At 45.8% G+C, this 18,872-nt stretch overlaps 1 protein-coding gene across 2 annotated transcripts in view; it reads left to right on the forward strand.

Moving 5' to 3' along the window:
* Positions 1 to 18,632, forward strand: part of zgc:63972 (protein CutA homolog) — a 24,332-nt gene extending 5,700 nt beyond the window's left edge. For both annotated transcript variants that reach the window (XM_038782011.1, XM_038782012.1), the window contains exons 3-6: positions 5,799 to 5,858; positions 8,565 to 8,610; positions 10,702 to 10,751; positions 17,218 to 18,632. In XM_038782011.1, the coding sequence (XP_038637939.1) occupies positions 5,799 to 5,858; positions 8,565 to 8,610; positions 10,702 to 10,751; positions 17,218 to 17,320 (259 nt within the window). In that variant the 3' untranslated portion in view covers positions 17,321 to 18,632. The remainder of the gene's footprint in view (positions 1 to 5,798; positions 5,859 to 8,564; positions 8,611 to 10,701; positions 10,752 to 17,217) is intronic.
* The last annotated feature ends 240 nt before the right edge of the window (positions 18,633 to 18,872 follow it).

The following is an 18,872-nucleotide window of genomic DNA, read 5'->3' on the forward strand; positions in this document are numbered from 1 at the left end:
ACAAAACTTAGAATTTGCGGGTAACAGAGGTCACACGAAGACTGTAGTGTATCTCTATGTGCTTTGCCTGCTCAGAGTTCTGCAGTCATGGTCATAGAATAATCACCGCACAGAAAGGTTCCGTTCAGCCTATCTGTCTGTGCTGGCTCTCATGACCCCAGTTACTCCTACACCCCTGTATTTCACCGTAGCGTTTCTAATGTTTTCTAATCAGATAATTATCCAATTCCTTTGAGGAAGCCATGATTGAAGCTGCATCCACAATACGCTAACGCAGTAGATTTCAGATCCTAGCGACCGATGATGTGAAAAAAATTTCCCTTCATGTCAACTTTGGTTCTTTTGCTAATTATCTTAAAATCAGGATGTGGAGATGCCGGTGTTGGACTGGGGTAGGCGCAGTAAGAAGTCTTACAACATCAGGTTAAAGTCCAACAGGTTTGTTTGGAGTCACTAGCTTTCGGAGCACTGCTCCTTCATCGTGTGAGTGAAAAAGTCATGGTCAGGTAGTACCGGGGACGCTTATGTTGGGGAGGTTAAGGGGTTCCTTTGGTGTGGCGTTCCAGGTTCAGATCAGGGCTCTCTTAACTATCAGGAGTTGAGGTGACTGGCTGGGAAAGCTCATTCTGAACCAGCATGACCCACCCGTTCCAGTTTTTTAATGGTTAAAAATACGGTAGTAAAGACCCAGCAAGGCAGTTGGCTCTGCTTTTCCCACCTGGGACAGCACTTTCAGAAAAAAATATCAAACAATTCTGCACTTTGTTTTGAAGGTGAACACTCACTAGTTTTAAAATTCTTACTTGTGACAATGAAAAGATTACTATTAGACTCCACTGACCCAGAGAAATCAGTCACAAGTACAGCTGGTTCACTGGTCACTTTGTTGAATTGTTGAATGAGTTACTGGAAATCCGCCCATGTTCACTTCATGTAGCTTATGAATAATAAACGGCCAGAATTTACGATGAGACAACACAGAGCTAACGGCGGCCAGAGATTTTTTTATGCACAAATTGGACGACAACTTCAGGTGAGTTGATGCACGTAGTTAAAGACAAAAATCCGGACGTTTCTGTCCTATCTGTGCCCTTCCTTCTTAAACAGCAGAAAACCAGTGAGCGGGATTCTCCGGTCCCCTAGCCGCCTGCTTCCCGGTGGCGCGCCATTCGCTGGCGGCGGGATTCTATCTTTCTGCCACTTGTCAATGGGATTTCCGACGCCATTGGGATGAGCTGCCGATGGGAAAAGTGAATCCCAGAGAGTTCTGACCAGTATCTTGTTGCGTGGGATTTTCTGACCCTTATGCCAGCGGAATCACCCTGTGCCACCAAAGGCATCTCCCCCATGGCTGGTTCCCCGGTGGCTGGTTCCCCGGTGGCTGGTTCCCCGGTGGCTGGTTCCCCCGTGGCTGGTTCCCCGGTGGCTGGTTCCCCCGTGGCTGGTTCCCCGGTGGCTGGTTCCCCAGTGGCTGGTTCCCCGCTGGCTGGTTCCCCCATGGCTGGTTCCCCGGTGGCTGGTTCCCCGCTGGCTAGTTCCCCAGTGGCTGGTTCCCCCGTGGCTGGTTCCCCGCTGGCGGGGCGGGAGAGCCGCACAAAACACCATAGACTTTGACAGGATTGGATGATCCCGACAAAGGCCAATGATGAGGTGCCTCCGCTGTGGGAAAACACTCTGGGAGGGAGGGGAGCGGGGGCACGTTGTCTGATTCATCATTAAAAAACATTGAACAAGGTACAGTACTTTCCTTGTAGTTAAGGCACGTCCATTTCAAATTAACTACCTTTTCTGATGGCGCGACAAGTCTTAATTACTGTCAAATGAACTCTGACACTGAAAGTTTTTCCAAGTTTGGTGCATCACTCCTTCAACTTTAATTGTTGTAGACTTGAGGAAAAATCATGATTTTATAACCTTTTTGTTCTTTTTTCTTTTCTTCTTACTCCTATGTATTTGTAGAAAGAATATGGAGGTCACTTAATATTATGAAGGTGCAAGCCTAGGTGGGATAGAGCAAAGGAATGTCAGGGTAAAAATACTTTAAAAATTTTTTTTAGAGTATCCAATTATTAAGTTAGGCCACTGGTTAGCAAAGCCATAAAAAAATAATCCAAGCACTGGGCTTTATTTCTGGAGGGATAGAATTGAAAGTTAGGGAAGTTGTGTTAAACCGGTAACGATCTTGGTTACACTGAGAGAGTCCTGAGTGAAGTTCTTATCAAATTAATAATAATAATCACTTATTGTCACAAGGAGGCTTCAATGAAGTTACTGTGAAAAACCCCTAGTCGCCACATTCTGGTGCCTGCTCGGGGAGGCCGGTATTGGAATTGAACCCGCACTGCTGGTCTTGTTCTGCATTGTAAGCCAACTGTTTATCCCACTGTGCTAAATCAGCCGCTAAATTATAACGCAGATAATGAGGCACTGGAGAGGGTGCATAGATTTACAAGGATGATACCAGAATTTGTGGTCGACAAATCCAGAAAAGATTGACTCTTTTCTCATGAACAGAAAAGGCTGAGGAATGACCAAATAGAAGTATTTAAAATGATGATGGTTTTTATTAAGGTGCGTATGGAGAGAGAATGTTTCTTCTTATGAGGTGGGGGGGGGGGGGGGGGGGGGGGGGGGGGGGGAGCGCATAATCAGAGACCATTAATGTAAAAAAGTCACCAAGAAATCCAATTGAGAGTTCAGGTAAAACTTTGATCTTTACCCAAAGAGTGGAGAGATTGTAGAACTCACTGCTGCATGGTTGAATCAAATGGTATCAATCATTAAGGGAATGGATTAGATTTTTTTTAGATTAGATTTAGAATTGTTGTCACGTGTACGGAGGTACGATGAAAAGTATTGTTCTGTGTACAGTCCAGCCAGATCGTTCCATACATGAAAATCATAGGACAAACGATAGATACAAGATGTAAATACATAGATGTAGACATTGGGTGAAGCATACGGAGTATGGTGCTCCATAGTAGAGAGGATGCGTAGAGAGATCAGTTCAGTCCCTGAGAGTCAGAAGTTTGGTAACAGTGGAATATAAGTTTTTTTTTTAATCTGTTTGTGCGTGTTCTCAGACTTTTGTATCTTTTGTCCAACGGAAGAAGTTGGAAGAGTGAATAACCCGGGTGGGAGGAGTCTTTGATTATGCTGCCCGCTTTCTCACGGCAGCGGGAGGTCAATGGATGGGAGGCAGGTTCGTGTGATGGACTGGGCTGTGTTCACGACTCTCTGTAGTTTCTTGCGGACTTGGGCCGAGCAGTTGCCGTACCAGCTGTGATACAGACAGATAGGATGCTTTCTATGGTGCATCTGTAAAAGTTGGTAAGAGTCAATGTGGACATGCTGAAATTCCTAGTTTCCTGAGGAAGTACAGGCACTGCTGTGTTTGGGGTACAATGATAGATTTAGATGAGTAAAGGTGGGAGGCAGCTGGAGTGGATTGTAAACACTGGCGTGGACTAGTTGAGCCAAACGGCCTGTGACTGTGGGCTCGATCGAACAGCCTTGTTGCACCCTACTCGGGACGTGATGAGGCCGTTAATCCTCATAAGATTTGCGATGCTCAGGACGCCCGGCGAGACCTAACGAGATCTCGCAAGATGTCGCAAGCTGGATCTCACCCTCACTGGGTCTCGCCTTCGCTGCATTTCGCCCTTGCTGGGCGGGATCCAAATGTATATATTTAAGTGAGCAGTTTGGCTCACTTAAATATGTTGGTGTGGATTCTCCCAAGGCCCAGAATCGAAAGCCCGTGCGTGGGAGAACTCGTGTGGGTGCCATTTAGCACTGGTCTATACATACGTGGACCAGTGTAGCGACACCTGGGAGGGGGTTGGGGGGAGGAGGTCTCCCAGGCCATCAGAAGCCCCTCCAGACAGGGTTGTACACAGGCTCTCCTGTTGCCTCCTGGTCACCTTGGCAATGCCAGCCTTGCACCCTGACAGTGCCCCCTTGGCACTCTGGCAGTGCCACCCTGGCACTGTCAGAGTGCACGGGTAGCACTCCCGGGCTGTCAGGGGCTCTGTCACAGGTTAGTGCCAAGATGCCTGAGAGCCTGGTTGGCACTGCCAGGGATCAGTTCCGGGGTTGCCCTGCCTTTATGAGGTGGGATGAGGGAAGGCTTTTGGACCTCCTGGGATATGGCGGGGGGGGGGGTCCAGAGGCCACTGTGGGGGGAGGGGGGGGAGGGCAGAATTCGGGAGTCCCGATCTCTTCCTGCAGAGGAAGGTTAATGCAGCCTTGGTGAGGCATTCCTCAATAATAAGCTTCTTACTAAGTTATTGCTAAATGCTTCAAATTGAATTGGTCACACTTTTATTTTGAACGTTTAGCAGGAGATTTGCGTTTTTTAAAAAAAACAAGAACAATTGGTACAGTTGAGATAAACATTACTCTGCATTCTTTTGGTGGCAACCCTTCAGCACCCTGAAATCTGGGGTTGGTTTAATATTAACCCATTCGGACACAGGTGTTTCTATATGTGGTTTAAACAGTTCCAGTGCAAAAATATTCTTTCAAACTCTATTTGAACATTGTTAGTTTATAATGCACCGCATTTTCTCATTCCCATGCCTTGGGAAGAAAGAAAAATTGCAGAGGCTAAATCAAATTATTTCCCCTTGAACTGTACACAGTTTATGAAATGTAATATGTTCTTATTACAGAGAAATGTTATTGCTGAGTTCTAATATTAGGAGGGTTTACATAAAAACATAGAAAGTAGAAGCAGGATTAGGCCATTTACTCCTCCATTCAATATAATCATGGCTGTTCCTGCGCTCTCCCATACCCTTAACACCTTTAGAGTTTGGAAATCTACTTTTTTTCTTCTATTACTTCTGTCTGCAAAGTATTTGTTCTAAATTTCTGTCATGTGTCAACCAAATACCAGCGAGGACCAGCCCCGTGTTGGTGCCTCGTGATTTCCCTACATTCCGATTCCTCAGTTCCAAAGGTTTGTGTGTCAGTTCCGTCTCTAAGTTCCGTGGGTTTTGTTATCCTTTGGATAATGTGAGTAATGTGTGGACTTACCTCGACAAGATGCAGCCTTATTGGCAGACTCGCGTTCTGTCTGCAGCCTTGAAAGGAATTGTGCCACTGGTCTGTCTCCTTCGCCTCGAAATGGAAACTATTGCGTGACCTCACAGAGATAACGATTGTGTGGTCATAGAAAGGTGCCATTGATATCAGTCACCCCTCCTGAAAACCTCTTTACTCTCTGTGCCAGTCAGGTGTAAAATAGTTCTGTGTGTTTGGCTTCCTTCTCGCACTAAACTGCTGGAAGTAGAAACTGGCTGATGCTTCAAGGGTGGACAAGGGTTGAGCAGACAAACTGGAATTGTAATTCCAGAATTATGTGGGAACAGCAAGTAGAGTTCTGAGTCTCTCCGAATTGCCACGATAACTTGGTGGTTCTGGTGACACATTAAGGATGAGAAAGGGAGGAGCGGCAGGTGGCACAGTGGTTAGCGCTGCTGCCTCACGGGTGCTGAGGACCCTGGTTCGAATCCCGGCCCTGGGCCACTGTCCGTGTGGAGTTTGTACATTCTCCCTGTGTCTGCGTGGGTTTCATCCCCACAATCCAATGCTGCGCAGCATAGGTGTATTGGCCACGCTAAATCGCCCCTTAATTGGAAAAAATAATTGGGTCCTCTAAATTTATATTAAAAAAGAATGAGAAAGGGCAACCACAAGAATAATAAAATGAAGTAATAAGAATAACCTTCAAATCTTAAAACACAGGGTTCAGGTGGTTTGTTAATTAACTTCTCTTTAACCTCCTTCCTCAGAACCATTATGGAGAAGAAGCTGGCTGCCTGTGTGAACATTGTACCAGAGGTGTTTTCCATGTAAGTTGAAGAGACAGAAAGAATCTTTGTTTCAAGGTTTGGCCGTCAGCAAACTGTTCACAAGAATTCACAGCTGTGCCTAATTCCGTAACAATGGGTATCGTCTGGAAACTCAGTCGTGTGAAAGCAAAGCACAACTTCCACACACAGGTTTGTCAGAATGTGCCCTGCTGAGGAGACCTTAATTACAGAACCAAGTGAGATGTGGAAAAGGGGGACAAGCAGTTAGTGAGAAGGCAAGAGTAGAAAGGAATATGGAGTAGGGGCAGGGAGTTGGGATTTTAAAAAATCTCCATGGATTTCCTCCGGGTGCTCCAGTTTCTTTCCACAGTCCAAAGATGTGCAGGTTAGGTGGATTGGCCGTGCTACATTGCCCCTTAGTGTCCAAAAGTTAGGTAGGGTTACTGAGTTATGGGGATAGGGTGGGGGAGTGGACCTAGGTGGGATGCTCTTTCGGAGGGTCCGTGCAGAGTCAATGGGCTGAATGGAGTCTTCTGCACTGTAGGGATTCAGTTCTCCTCATAGAATCATAGATTCCTAAAGGGCACTCTCCCGAGGCCACTCCCCTGCCCCATTCCCGCAACCCAACCGGCACATCTTGGGACACTAAGGGGCAATTTAGCATGGCCAATACACCTAACCTGTACATCTTTGGACTGTGGGAGGAAACCGGAGCACCTGGAGGAAACCCACACAGACATGGGGAGAAAGTGCAAAATTCACACAGTCACCCAATTGAACCCGGATCTCTGACGTTGTGAGGCAGCAGTGCTAACCACCGTGCCGCCTACCAAAATGCTACAACAGGCCCAATGGGATGAATGACTTTTTTATGCATCTTGAATTTCAATCACTTTGTTATTAAAATTTGCTTACTTGTCACTATTAATCCTGATGAGATTTTCTGCATGCTATTAATCCATATTGTCTTCATAATGATTATTAAAAACAAATTGTCAAATACAACATATAATTACAAATTTAGTAGAAATAGATCAGGACAACTTTTAACATGTTGTCATGTGAGAGCACCTTTAAGAAATGAGTGTTTATTAAATAGCTGTAGTGGACGTACCTTTAAGAACTGGGTGTTTATCGAATAGCTGCAGTGATGTCAGAGTGCGGGTGGAGCTGGGCTGTCTGTCTTTCACTTTCGTTTTTGAGCAGGCAGCTACAGCGTGTTTTTAGTTTCGTTGTGATAGCTGGATAGCTGCAGGAAAAGCAAGCAGCTGTATAAGGATCTCTCTGCGATCTAAAGACTGTCTCCAGATCATTTGGGTGATTTCAAAGTGATAACTGCTCTCATAACCGCATGCTCCCGGGCCTTGTACACTATCCTTGTCAAGTTCCACTAGTGCTCTGTGTTCCAGTGAATTGGGCAATATCCCCATCCTCTAATTCCTCCACAGCCTTGTCCCACCCCATCAAAGTGACGTTCTGGAGGCATCCTCTGTTTCTGGGACCTGGAGTGCTGTTTGCTTTCCAATCCTTCCATGTTACTGGTTGATCTATCGGTTGTCATGTCATTGTCTTCCGAAATTCTAACTATTTAATTCTACTGGCTCCTTCTGCTTGGTCTTAAACAGCACCAGGATCTTATATTTTGGAGATACCTGCGGGGGAGGCTCTGCGTGGAAATGGGCAATCTGAAAATAAATTTCCCTTATATGCAACAAAGATGTCACATAACTAACCAGTTCTGTGGAAGGGTCATTTGGACTTGAAACGTTGGGCGGGATTTATCGAGCAACTCGTTGTGGCGGAGGCAGCCCGCCAGCAGGACTTTCCGGTCCCAACATTGTCAGTGGAATTTCCCGTCGACTGCACCCCTTGTCGCCAGGAAACCTGTGCACTGTCCGTGGGTCCGGAATATCCCACCGGCGTGTGCAGCTGATAGATTCCGCCATTAATTCTGTTTCTCTCTCCACGGAGACGGCACGTTCTCCCCGTGTCTGCGTGGGTTTCCTCCGGGTGCTCCGGTTTCCTCCCACTGTACAAAGACCTGCAGGTTAGGTGGATTGGCCATGATAAATTGCCCTTAGTGTCCAAAAAGGTTAGGAGGGGTTATTGGGTTCCGGGGATAGGGTGGAAGTGAAGGCTTAAATAGGTTGGTGCAGACTCAATGGGCCGAATGGCCTCCTTCTGCACTGTATGTTGTGTTCTTTTTAAGATGCTCATTAGATGCTGCCAGACCTGCTGAGTTTGTCCAGCAATTTCTGTTTTTATTATGTTAGATAACTATTTCTTTTGGACAAAACACTTATCCCTTAAAGATACTTTCAACACCCAGAAATCAGGAAGGACAGAGTGAACTGTTCACTTTAAATTTCATCTATATGTAATGTACAAAAGATGTAAGTAGCAATTACAATTGTCCTGGATTTTACTGGAATAACCAATGGCACTTGAAAGCCTTGTGCAGTTTTGAAGCTTGCCCTTTACTACAAGAGCAACAGATGGAGCAACTTTAGAATTGCAGCTTAACGTCAATGTACTATTAATCACTGTGTACGTCAATGACCTTGCTAAGGGCATTGCTAGTTAAACATGTGACATTGAGTAATTGTGTGGAAGTGTCTTACAATAAACCAGCTTGAACCTAGAAGTTCAGACTGGATTGATTCCTCCACTGTAACCCCTGGTTGTGAGTAACAATAACTGCCTCTGCCCAGCTGACCACTGTGTTTCCTCCCATCATATGTTCAGGTACAGCTGGGACAGTGAAATAACAGAAACCATTGAAGTTTTAATGGTGAGTTGCTGCATGAATTTATTGTTCAAAGCATAAGAATTTTCACAATCCGGCCTTTTGTTTCTTTTGTCTAAGATGGCTTCCCATCTTGATTGGAGGGTAGTTAATATAACTCCGCTATTCAAAAAGGGAGGTAGAGGGAAAACCGGGAACCATAGACCAGTGAGCCAAACTTCGGTAGTAGGGACGTTTCTAGAGTCCAATATCAAGGATTTTGTAGCACAGCATTTGGAAAGCAGTGGTGTAATCAGACAAAGTCAGCGTGGATTTTGAAAGGAAGATCATGCTTGACAAATCTATTAGAATTCTTTGAAGATGTAATTGGTAGAGTTGATCAGGGAGAACCAGTGGATGTGATTTATTTAGACTTTTGAAGGCTTTTGACAAGGTCTCCCATAGCAAATTACTATGCAAAGTTAAAGCGCATGTGAAAGCTGGTTAGCAGACAGTAATCAGAAATTTGGAATAAATGGGTCTTTTTCTGATTGGCAGGCAATGACTCGAGGGGTACCACAGGGATATATGTCAGGACCCAAACTGTTCGCATTATATATTAATGATTTGGACAAGGGAACCAAATGTGTTATCTCCAAATTTGCAGATGATACAAAGTTGGGTGGGAGAGTGAGGCTGTGAGGAGGAGGAAGAGATGCTTCAGTGGGATTTGGACAGGCTGAGTGAGTGGGCATATGCATGGCAGATGCAGTATAATGTGGCTAAATGTCAGGTTATCTGCTTTGGCAGCAAAAATAGGAAGGCAGATTATTATTTGAATGGTTGTAAATTGAGAGAAGTGGACACCTTGGTGTCCTCGTGCATCAGTTGCTGAAAATAAGCGCGCAGGTACAGCAAGCAGTAAAGAAGGTAAATGGTATGTTGGCTCTCATAGCGAGAGAATTTGAATATAGGGATGTTTTACTGCAATTGTATAAGGCATTAGTGAGGCCCCACCTGGAGTAGGGAGTGCAGTTTTGCTGTTCTTATCTGAGGAAGGATGTTCTTGCTATGGAGGGAGTGCAGCGAAGGTTTACCAGGCTGATTCTTGGGATGACGGGACTGTCATATAAAGAGAGACTAAGTCAGGATTATATTCACCGGAGATTAGAAGAGTGAGCGGGGATCTCATAGAAACTTATAAAATTCCAACAGGATTAGACAGGGTAGATTCAGAAAGAACGTTCCCGATGGTAGGGCGTCCGGAACTAGAGATCATAATTTGAGGCTGAGGGATAAACCTTTTAGGACTGAGGTGAGGTGAGATTTCTTCACCCAGAGAGTGCTGAATCTGTGGAATTCACTACCACAGAAAGTAGTTGAGGCCAAAACATTATGTAATTTTATTAAAGGAATTAGATGTAGCTCTTGGGGATAAAGGAATCAAGGGATATTTGGGGGAAGGCAGGATCAGGGTATCGTCATGAATGGCCGGAGCAGGCTTGAGGGACCGAATGGCCTCCTCCTGCTTCTATTTTCTATGTATATTTCTATGTGAATGACTGACTGGCATTGCACCATCCTTACGTCATGTGGTGGGGCTGTGGGGATCTGAATTTGGGGCTCAGGCATTTGGACTGAAATGCTAGCGGGCTTCCACTGCCCAATTTAGGCAAGTGGTCCCCAGCAGGCGATCTGGTTTCTGTCCTCATCGCCTCTCTAACAGACCGGCCTGGATTGTGTCTGCTGGTAGGAGCTCACCCAAACGGATGTGGAAATTGTGCATCTCTTGTCTTTCCAGGTCACTGCATCAAGACTTAAAAATAAAATCTTAGACCTTTGAAAGGCTGCAAGGGAAAACACAACATGTGGCTGACGCAACCCAATGAAGGGTTAAATATATGGGGATGGGCAGACATGATAGATGATTAAGTACAGCTGGGCCTGCATGTTGGTATGGGAAGGGTTGCTTGGCTTGGCTCCCCAGGGCATCCTCTCTGGAGGGCGGCAGTGCAATATTCATAGGTTTTTCCTTGTAGGGAAAGCAAGAGAACACCATTTAAGAAAAAGATGGCAGCACCAGCCTCACCTTCTGCCAAGATCGAACTTAATTAGTCACATTTGAAGACTAATAGGAGATTTTCTATATTTCTGTAGGTGATAAAAACAAGAAGCTCAAAAATGCATGAACTGACAGAATTTATCAGGTGAGTGTATTCATTACCCATGGGTGATCGTGGCAGGATTTACCTAGTCAGTTACAGGTTCTTTTTTAAAAGTATTTTAAGAATACAAGATCCCAATGAAAGTGGAAAGACCATTCAGCCCCTTCCATGAACATAAAAACACAGAAAATAGGAGCAGCAGTCGGCCATTTGGCCTTCCCACTCCAGCGATGAGGACAGAAATCAGATTGCCTGTTGGGGACCACTTTCCCAAATTGGGTAGTGAAAGCCCCCTAGCATTTCAATATGTCCAAGGCTGATCCTCTATCTCAACGCCATACTCCAGTGTTCTCCCCAGAGTCTTGAAACCTTTAGAGTCTAGAAATCTATTTTCTTAAATATATTCAGTGACCTGGCCTCCACAGCCTTCTGAGGTTGAATTCCATAGGTTAACTATCCTTTGGGTGAAGATGTTTCTCCTCATTCAATCCTAAATGGCCTATCCTGAGACTGTGACCCTTTGCTGTAGACCGCCCAGTCAGAGGAAACAGCATCCTTGAGTCCAGTCTGTTCTGCCCTGTCAGAATTCTATCCCTCCTTCCAAATTCCAGAGGATGTAGGCCCAGTCAAACCAGAACACAGGCCCAGCTGACCCAAATTATGAACTATACATCTTATATTGAACTTAAATAGAATCCCTACAGTGCAGCAGGGGGGCCATTCGGCCCATCGAGTGTACGCCAACCCTTCGAATGAGCACTGTACCCATGCACACTAACCTGCCCACCCCACCCTATCCCTGTAATCCCATAACCCAACCTGCACATCCTGGGCACGAAAGGGGCAATTTAGCATGGCCAATCCACCTAGCCTGAGCATCTTTGGACTGTGGGAGGAAACCCACACAGACACTGACTCAGAAAGGCAAGAACTCCAGAATATTATTAAAATCTAATTGGATTGTGCTTCCACTGCAGAACCTTCCATTATCTCATTGGCAGAATTAACTATCATTCTGTACTTTGCAACCTGTCCATACTTTAATTTCATAATCAATCACTCTTTGTGGATTGCTACAGTTATAGTTTGAGTATCAATCACTCAATTGGATGCAACGATAAGAGATGGGAAATCAAGTTACTGAGAAGGGAACCTCCGGAATTTGGAATCCACGGTTTACATGAACAAGTTTGTTTTTCAGTCTCTTTTTTTATGTTTGTCTAGAGATCTGGCACACGCTTGAATGATCATAGAAAGAAATCAGCCCATTTTCCAGCATATAACCACCCCCTCCTCCCCCCCGCCTGCCCCCACCCCCCCCTCCTCCCCCCCGCCTGCCCCCACCCCGCTCAGTGATCAAGGCCTGCTGCTGTTCCTAGTTCTATCAGCCTTTCACAACAAGATCAGTATTTAGTTGGAAAAAGATGTTGTTCCTGATGTTGATCCGGATGCTGAAATACAGTCTGAACCTGCAACTTTGCATGTGTACGGAACATCATGGTAGCATGGTAGCATGGTGGTTAGCATAAATGCTTCACAGCTCCAGGGTCCCAGGTTCGATTCCCGGCTGGGTCACTGTCTGTGTGGAGTCTGCACGTCCTCCCCGTGTGTGCGTGGGTTTCTCCGGGTGCTCCGGTTTCCTCCCACAGTCCAAAGATGTGCGGGTTAGGTGGATTGGCCATGATAAATTGCCCGTAGTGTCCTAATAGTAAGGTTAAGGGGGGGGAGTTGTTGGGTTACGGGTATAGGGTGGATACGTGGGTTTGAGTAGGGTGATCATGGCTCGGCACAACATCGAGGGCCGAAGGGCCTGTTCTGTGCTGTTCTATGTTCTATCACAAATTACCATTATACCGAAGCAACCTTACGAAAACAGGCGTATGGTCAGTTACCTTATTGCTGTTGGGGCATTGATCGACACAAATTAGCTGCTGTGTCTCCCTAAAGGCTAGGGTGTCCCGAGCTTATGAAAGGAGCTTTTACTGATCTGCATTCTGCAAGGTTGTAATTTCACCCCGAAGAGCCACTCGATACTCCTAATCTGTCTGAGAATCAGTCCACTTTATCCCATGTAATCCAGCCAGGAGGCAATGCTACCACCGTCTTATATACAGGCATTTAGCTAATTAAAGAGAACAAAACCATAATCTTGCAATAGGTATTAAGAACAAAAATAAAAAGGACATCATTGCATCCAAAATCTAAATCTGGGTGAAGACCAAAACATGCAAATATAGGTTGTAGGTTCTACATCCACACGCTGAAGGAACCATGGGTCATTAGATAAACTCAAGGACTGTTTTGTTCTCCGATAATAGGCCATCAATTCCAAAATGGTTCACGTGAGGTCGTTCTGGGACTTAAAGTGCACAATGGTGGAAAAAGTAACTGGCAAAATCTTTAGTATCTTGTCCCTGTGAAGGGCCCATGTTTTAATTAACCCTTTAGAAATAAGCAGCGACTGTGGTGAATCTTTGCAGTTTAATCACTAAAACTTTATTCAGCCACACCTGAGAAGACGCCTCTTGATTTCCAAATATAAGGTGCCAGCTTTCAATACGAACAAAAAACAACTTGTATGTACATCTTGATTTACATAAATCTTTTAAGTACTTGATGAATCAATTCTGGAGCAGTTCGCAAACTACGAATTATATTTCCATGCATCTCATTTCTAAAAGCGAATCCTGCATTGAAACACACTAGTGGGGTAGGCACCATTGTATCATATTGTCAGCAGTGCTGTGAGCTGGAGTGTTTCAGTCACTGTAGCTCGCACTCAGTTGCCTCAGTCTGAGGAGTTCCTTCACCTAACTGGCTTCATATAGAACAAAATATGGAAGCACGCCATCATTCCAGAGATTGAGGCAGCCAATCAGTTACCATGAATTTCAGGACCCAAACCATTCCCACTTTTTGACTATGATTCATCGATCACACATCTGCTCCATTACTAAGGCTATTAATTTCCACCTTTGTAACATTGTCCCTCCTCGTCTCGGGCCTCAGTTTATCTGCTGCTGAAACCCTTGTCTATGCCTTTGTTACATCTGGACTTGACAATTCCAATGCACACTAACTAGCCTCCTGTACGGTAGCACAGTGGTTACTTCACAGCGCCAGGGTCCCAGGTTCAACTCCCGGCTTGGGTCACTGTTTGTGTGGAGTCTGCAGGTTCTCCCCGTGTCTGTGTGGGTTTCCAACGGGTGCTCCGGTTTCCCCCCACAAGTCCCGAAAGACATGCTGTTGGCTGAATTGGGCAATCTGAATTCTCCCTTTGTGTACCCGATCAGGCACCGGAATGTGGCGATTAGGGGATTATCACAGTAGCTTAATTGCAGTGTTAATGTAAGCCCACTTGTGACAATAAAGATTATTATTATTATTCAACCCTCTGTAATCTTCAGGTCATCCAAAGTTCTGCTGCTCGTGCCCTTACTTGCATTCCATCCCATTTTGCCCATCACACAATCTTACTGGCCTGCATTGGCTCCCCGTCAAAACAAAACAATTAAAATTAAAACTTACATCCTTCTTCCATCTTTTCCAGCCACACAACATTCCCAAGATCTGTGCTCCTCTAATTCTGGCTTTCAGAGCAATCCTGATTTTAACCGCTCCATCAACGGCAGCCGTGCCTTCAGCTGCCTTTGCCCTAAGCTCTGGAGTCCCCTCCCTAAACCTCTCTGTGCCTCCAGCTCTCTTTCCCCCTTCAAGACGCACCTTAAAACCTACCTCTGACCAAGTCTTTGGTCACCTGTTCTATTGCCTTATGTGGCTTGCTGTTAAACCTTCCTTTCTAATGCTCCACGTTGTGACTTTGGGATGTTTTATTACATTAAAGACTATTAAGATCCCAGGGACCAGGATACTGTACCAAAACCCAAATATTTTATTTTAATTTGTAAAACTGTGAGGAAAGAATATCTTGCTCCAGGAGTGAATACACAAAGAAATAGGGTGGTAGTATTAAAATCTTCAACATCACAACTGAAAACAGCTTAAAATTACCTCTTAAGGGGCAGTACGGTGGCACAGTGGTTAGCATTGCTGCCTGCGGCGCTGAGGACCTGGGTTCGAATCCCGGCCCTGGGTCACTGTCTGTATGGAGTTTGCACATTCTCCCCATGTCTGCGTGGGTTTCACCCCCACAACCCAAAAGATGTGCAGGCTAGGTGGATTGGCCATGCTAAATTGCCCCTTAATTGGATAAAATAATTGGGTACTATAAATTTATAATAAAAAGAAGAGAAAAAAAAAAATTACCTCTTAAAGAGTACCACTCAACAAAGTGGTACTTACTTGCTATCTTTATTCCCACTTAAATACCAGTGGCGCAGAAGAATCCTTGTTTTACAGAGTTATTCTTTGAGAAAGCGATCTCGATATTGCTTTATAGGACAGATCTGACTGTGATCCAAACCCCTGCAGAAACACGGCTGGATGTCGTCAAAAGCTGCTTTTAACTGGCTTGTTTCAGTTCCCTCTTGTCCTCTGACAAGTCTGCACTGCTTTAAATAGTTAGGGCGAGATTCTCCGCAAATGCGGAGAATCGTAAAGGCTGCCGTGGGACAGGCCGTGACCCACAGCAGCCTTCCCAGCCACTTCCGGGGCCGATTCGCCCCCCCAGGCGGGGCTAGGAGCGCGGCCCCCGTGCGTCACGGCGGCACGGCCTTGACGACCGTCGTCAAGGCCGCACGTCAAGCGTTACGGCGGCTGATGCGGCCGATGACGTCAGCTGCGCATGCGCAGGTTGGACAACGCCAACCCGCGCATGCGCAGTTGCCGTCTTTCTCCTCAGTCGCCTGGCAAGACGTGGCGGCTTGATCTTGCCGGGCGGCAGAGGGGAAAGAGTGCGTCTGTTTTGGACGCTGGCCCGACGATCGGTAGTCACCGATCGCGGGCCTGTCCCCTCCCGAGCACAGTCGTGGTCATCTGGTGCCTGTTTCACGACGGCAGCGAGCAGGTGTGTTTGCTGCCGTGTTGAAACGGGCGTGAAGGCCCGGCCGCTTGGCCCATCGGCCTCGGAGAATCGCCGCTCGCAGTAAAAAACGGCGAGCGGCGATTCGTGGTGTGGTTCGGGCCTGGGGGGGTGGGGGGAGAATAGCGGGAGGGCGTGAAAAATGTCGGGAGGCCCTCCTGCTATTCTCCCACCCGGCGTGGAGGGCGGAGAATCACGCCCTTAATCTCTTTGAACTAACTTAGAGTGAGAGCAGAACTGTTTCACTGTACATACCTTCATCCAGATCAGAACTGATACTGAAAATGTTTTCTCAAAACTTTCTTTGTGCCTGATGTCTTAGCTCCATCAAGCACTGACACCATCTTACCAAGCTGAAATCGAATTAACTCCCCTTAATCAACTCAAGATTCGCATTAGCCCAAGCTTTTTGCAATGGTTAATTGCACCGTTGCCTCCTAAAACCTGTGTTGTCTTACAAACCAAGATTTCTTTAAAAACGTGAGTTCAGCAGTCAATCACACTAACCCAGGCTTACTTCACCAAATACTTATAATCCTCCATTCATCACAAGACCAAAAGACATAGGAGCAGAAGGAGGCCATTTGGTCCATTGGGTCTGCTCCGCCATTCAATGATCGTGACTGATCTGATGTGATAATCCTCAACTCCACTTTCCTGCCTTATCCCCATAATCCTCGTTTCCCTTACTGATTAAAAATTTGTCCAATTCAGCCTTGAACATACTTAACAACCCAGCCTCTACAGCTCTCTACGGGAAAGAATTCCACTACCCTCTGAGAGAAGAACTTCCTCCTCATCTCAGTCTTAAACAGGCGACCCGACTCTGAAATTACACCCTCTGGTCCTAGACTCTCCCAGAAGAGGTCCCACAAGAGGAAACATCCACTCGGCATTTGCCCTGTCAAGCCCATGAGACTCCTATATGTCTCAATACTGCCGCCTCTCATTCTTCTAAACTGCAATGAGTACAGGCCCAACCTACTCAACTTCTCATAAGAAAATTCCTTCACACCCAGGATTAACCTAGTGAACCTTTTCTGGACTGCCTCCAATTCTGGTATATCTTTCCTTGGATAACAGGACCAAAACTTTTCACCGTATTCCAGGTGTGGTCTAACTGGTGCCTTGTGTATTTTTAGCAAGACTTTCCTAATTTTATACTCCATTCCCTTTGAAATAAAAGCCAACATTCCATCTGCCTTCCCTACTACCTGCTGAACTTGCATGTTGGCCTTTAGTGATTTAGGCACAAAGACCCCCAAATCCCTCTGTGCTGCTGCTTTCTGCTGTCCTTCTCCATTTAATAAATCCAAGTTGTTGTTGTTTTCCCTTAACAGCTGGCAGGAATGAGATATAAGATCCAAAAAGGGGCAATAAGTCTTTATATCCTCGTTTCATTTATCTGTTCTGGATTCTACTGGGTCATGCTGGGAATGAAATAAACATACAAAATTCTGAAATCAATTTTGCCAGAAACCTGTCGAAACCTATCCCCTAAACTCTTTCTTTTCTCCCTCCACCCAGGTCAGTTCATCCTTTTGAAATTCCCGAGGTTATAAGTCTCTCAGTTGATCAAGGCAACCCATTATACTTGAAATGGATAGAAGAAACGGTGCCAGATGAATGATAATACTCATTGTTTGAAAAGAGTTCAATGTTCATTAGTTTTTTTTTTAAATTGCTGTATAAATGAGACGTGACTTGTTTTTTAAAAAAAAGCACCTGCAGTAAAACATAATGGTGAATACTCTGCAGAGGAGAGGATGCCTTGATCCAGCCCAACGCAGTGAATGGCAATGTCATGTACTTGAAAGAGCCCCGATGCAAATATTGACTTTTCTCTACTGTCCAAAACTCTGGCTCCAACCCCGCATGGCGCGATTTCCAGTGGCGGCTGGCTACTGGCCATCAGCGAGATCTTCCAGTCCCGCAGATGTCGTGTTTTGCGTGACATGCTCGTCCCCTTGCCGGGGAACCCGCCATGGTGCCGGGGGGGGGGGGGGGTCGCCTGCGGTAGGGCCAGAAGAGGGAGGGCCAGAAATACCTTCCTCTTGGTCACCAATTGATAGATAAGCCAAGGACTAGCTTGGCCTTCAGAATGAAGATGCTGCCAGGCTTCAAATATCCTTTGAACGCAAGTGCGTGAAAATACAACCAAAATGCTTCTGATCTTTTAGACTGGTGACCAAGAGTAGGGTTTCCTGGCCCTTCACTTCTGATTTTGGAAAAGTAAATCGTGATATTTCCTCTGGTCACAAATGTGAATGAAAGGGTTTGAGTGACTGTAAAGTGGGAAATCGATTGTGCACTGAGCAAACATTTCCATCATTAGTCACCATAGAGAATTATAGTTACTGATCTATAAAAAGAGTGAAACGTCTTTTTTTGGTGGTCGATTTTGCAGCTCCTCCTGGTGTTGGGATTTTCCAGTCCCGCAAAACTCAAATGGACCTTTGGCTGGCCCACCGCACCCTTTGTTCCACGGCAGGACCGGAAAATCCCGGCCCACCGCACCCTCTGTTCCACGGCAGGACCGGAAAATCCCGGCCCACCGCACCCTCTGTTCCACGGCAGGACCGGAAAATCCCGGCCCACCGCACCCTCTGTTCCATGGCAGGACCGGAAAATCCCGGCCCACTGCACCCTCTGTTCCACGACAGGACCGGAAAATCCCGGCCCATTGCAATTAAATCGTTTTATTTTTTAAAATAAACAAGGATAGCGAAGTGATAAAAACATTTTGTAGCCTAATTATGACTTTTATAACTGAATCTTGATTGTTAGCTTGTTAAACACAGCAGGATTGTTTTAATAGCAGCTTATTAATCATAAGTTTTTAAAAATGAAGTTAGCTAGTCGAGCTTTTGTACAATGTTTTTATTGTTGCCCAATAGATTTGCGTGCAGCCGCCTGTTCAATTAAAAAATGTATTTTCTGTTGTTTGGGAGGTTTGTGTGAAAGCAGCGCGAGATGACCGGCTTTTCTTTTGAAAAGCGCAGCACAGATTTTTGAAAATGGGACACCATTAAATGAGAGATTAAAGCCGGAATTCACTGGCCGTTGGGATTCTCTTTTCCCACAGGCAGTGCCCCCCCCCCCACACCCCGCGGGCTTCCTGGTGGCATGGGGTGACTTTAATGGGCAAATCCCATTGACAAGCGGCAGGATGAGAATCCCGC

This window comes from Scyliorhinus canicula, chromosome 21 (assembly GCF_902713615.1).
Source record: "Scyliorhinus canicula chromosome 21, sScyCan1.1, whole genome shotgun sequence".
NCBI classification, from domain to species: Eukaryota; Metazoa; Chordata; class Chondrichthyes; order Carcharhiniformes; family Scyliorhinidae; genus Scyliorhinus; species Scyliorhinus canicula.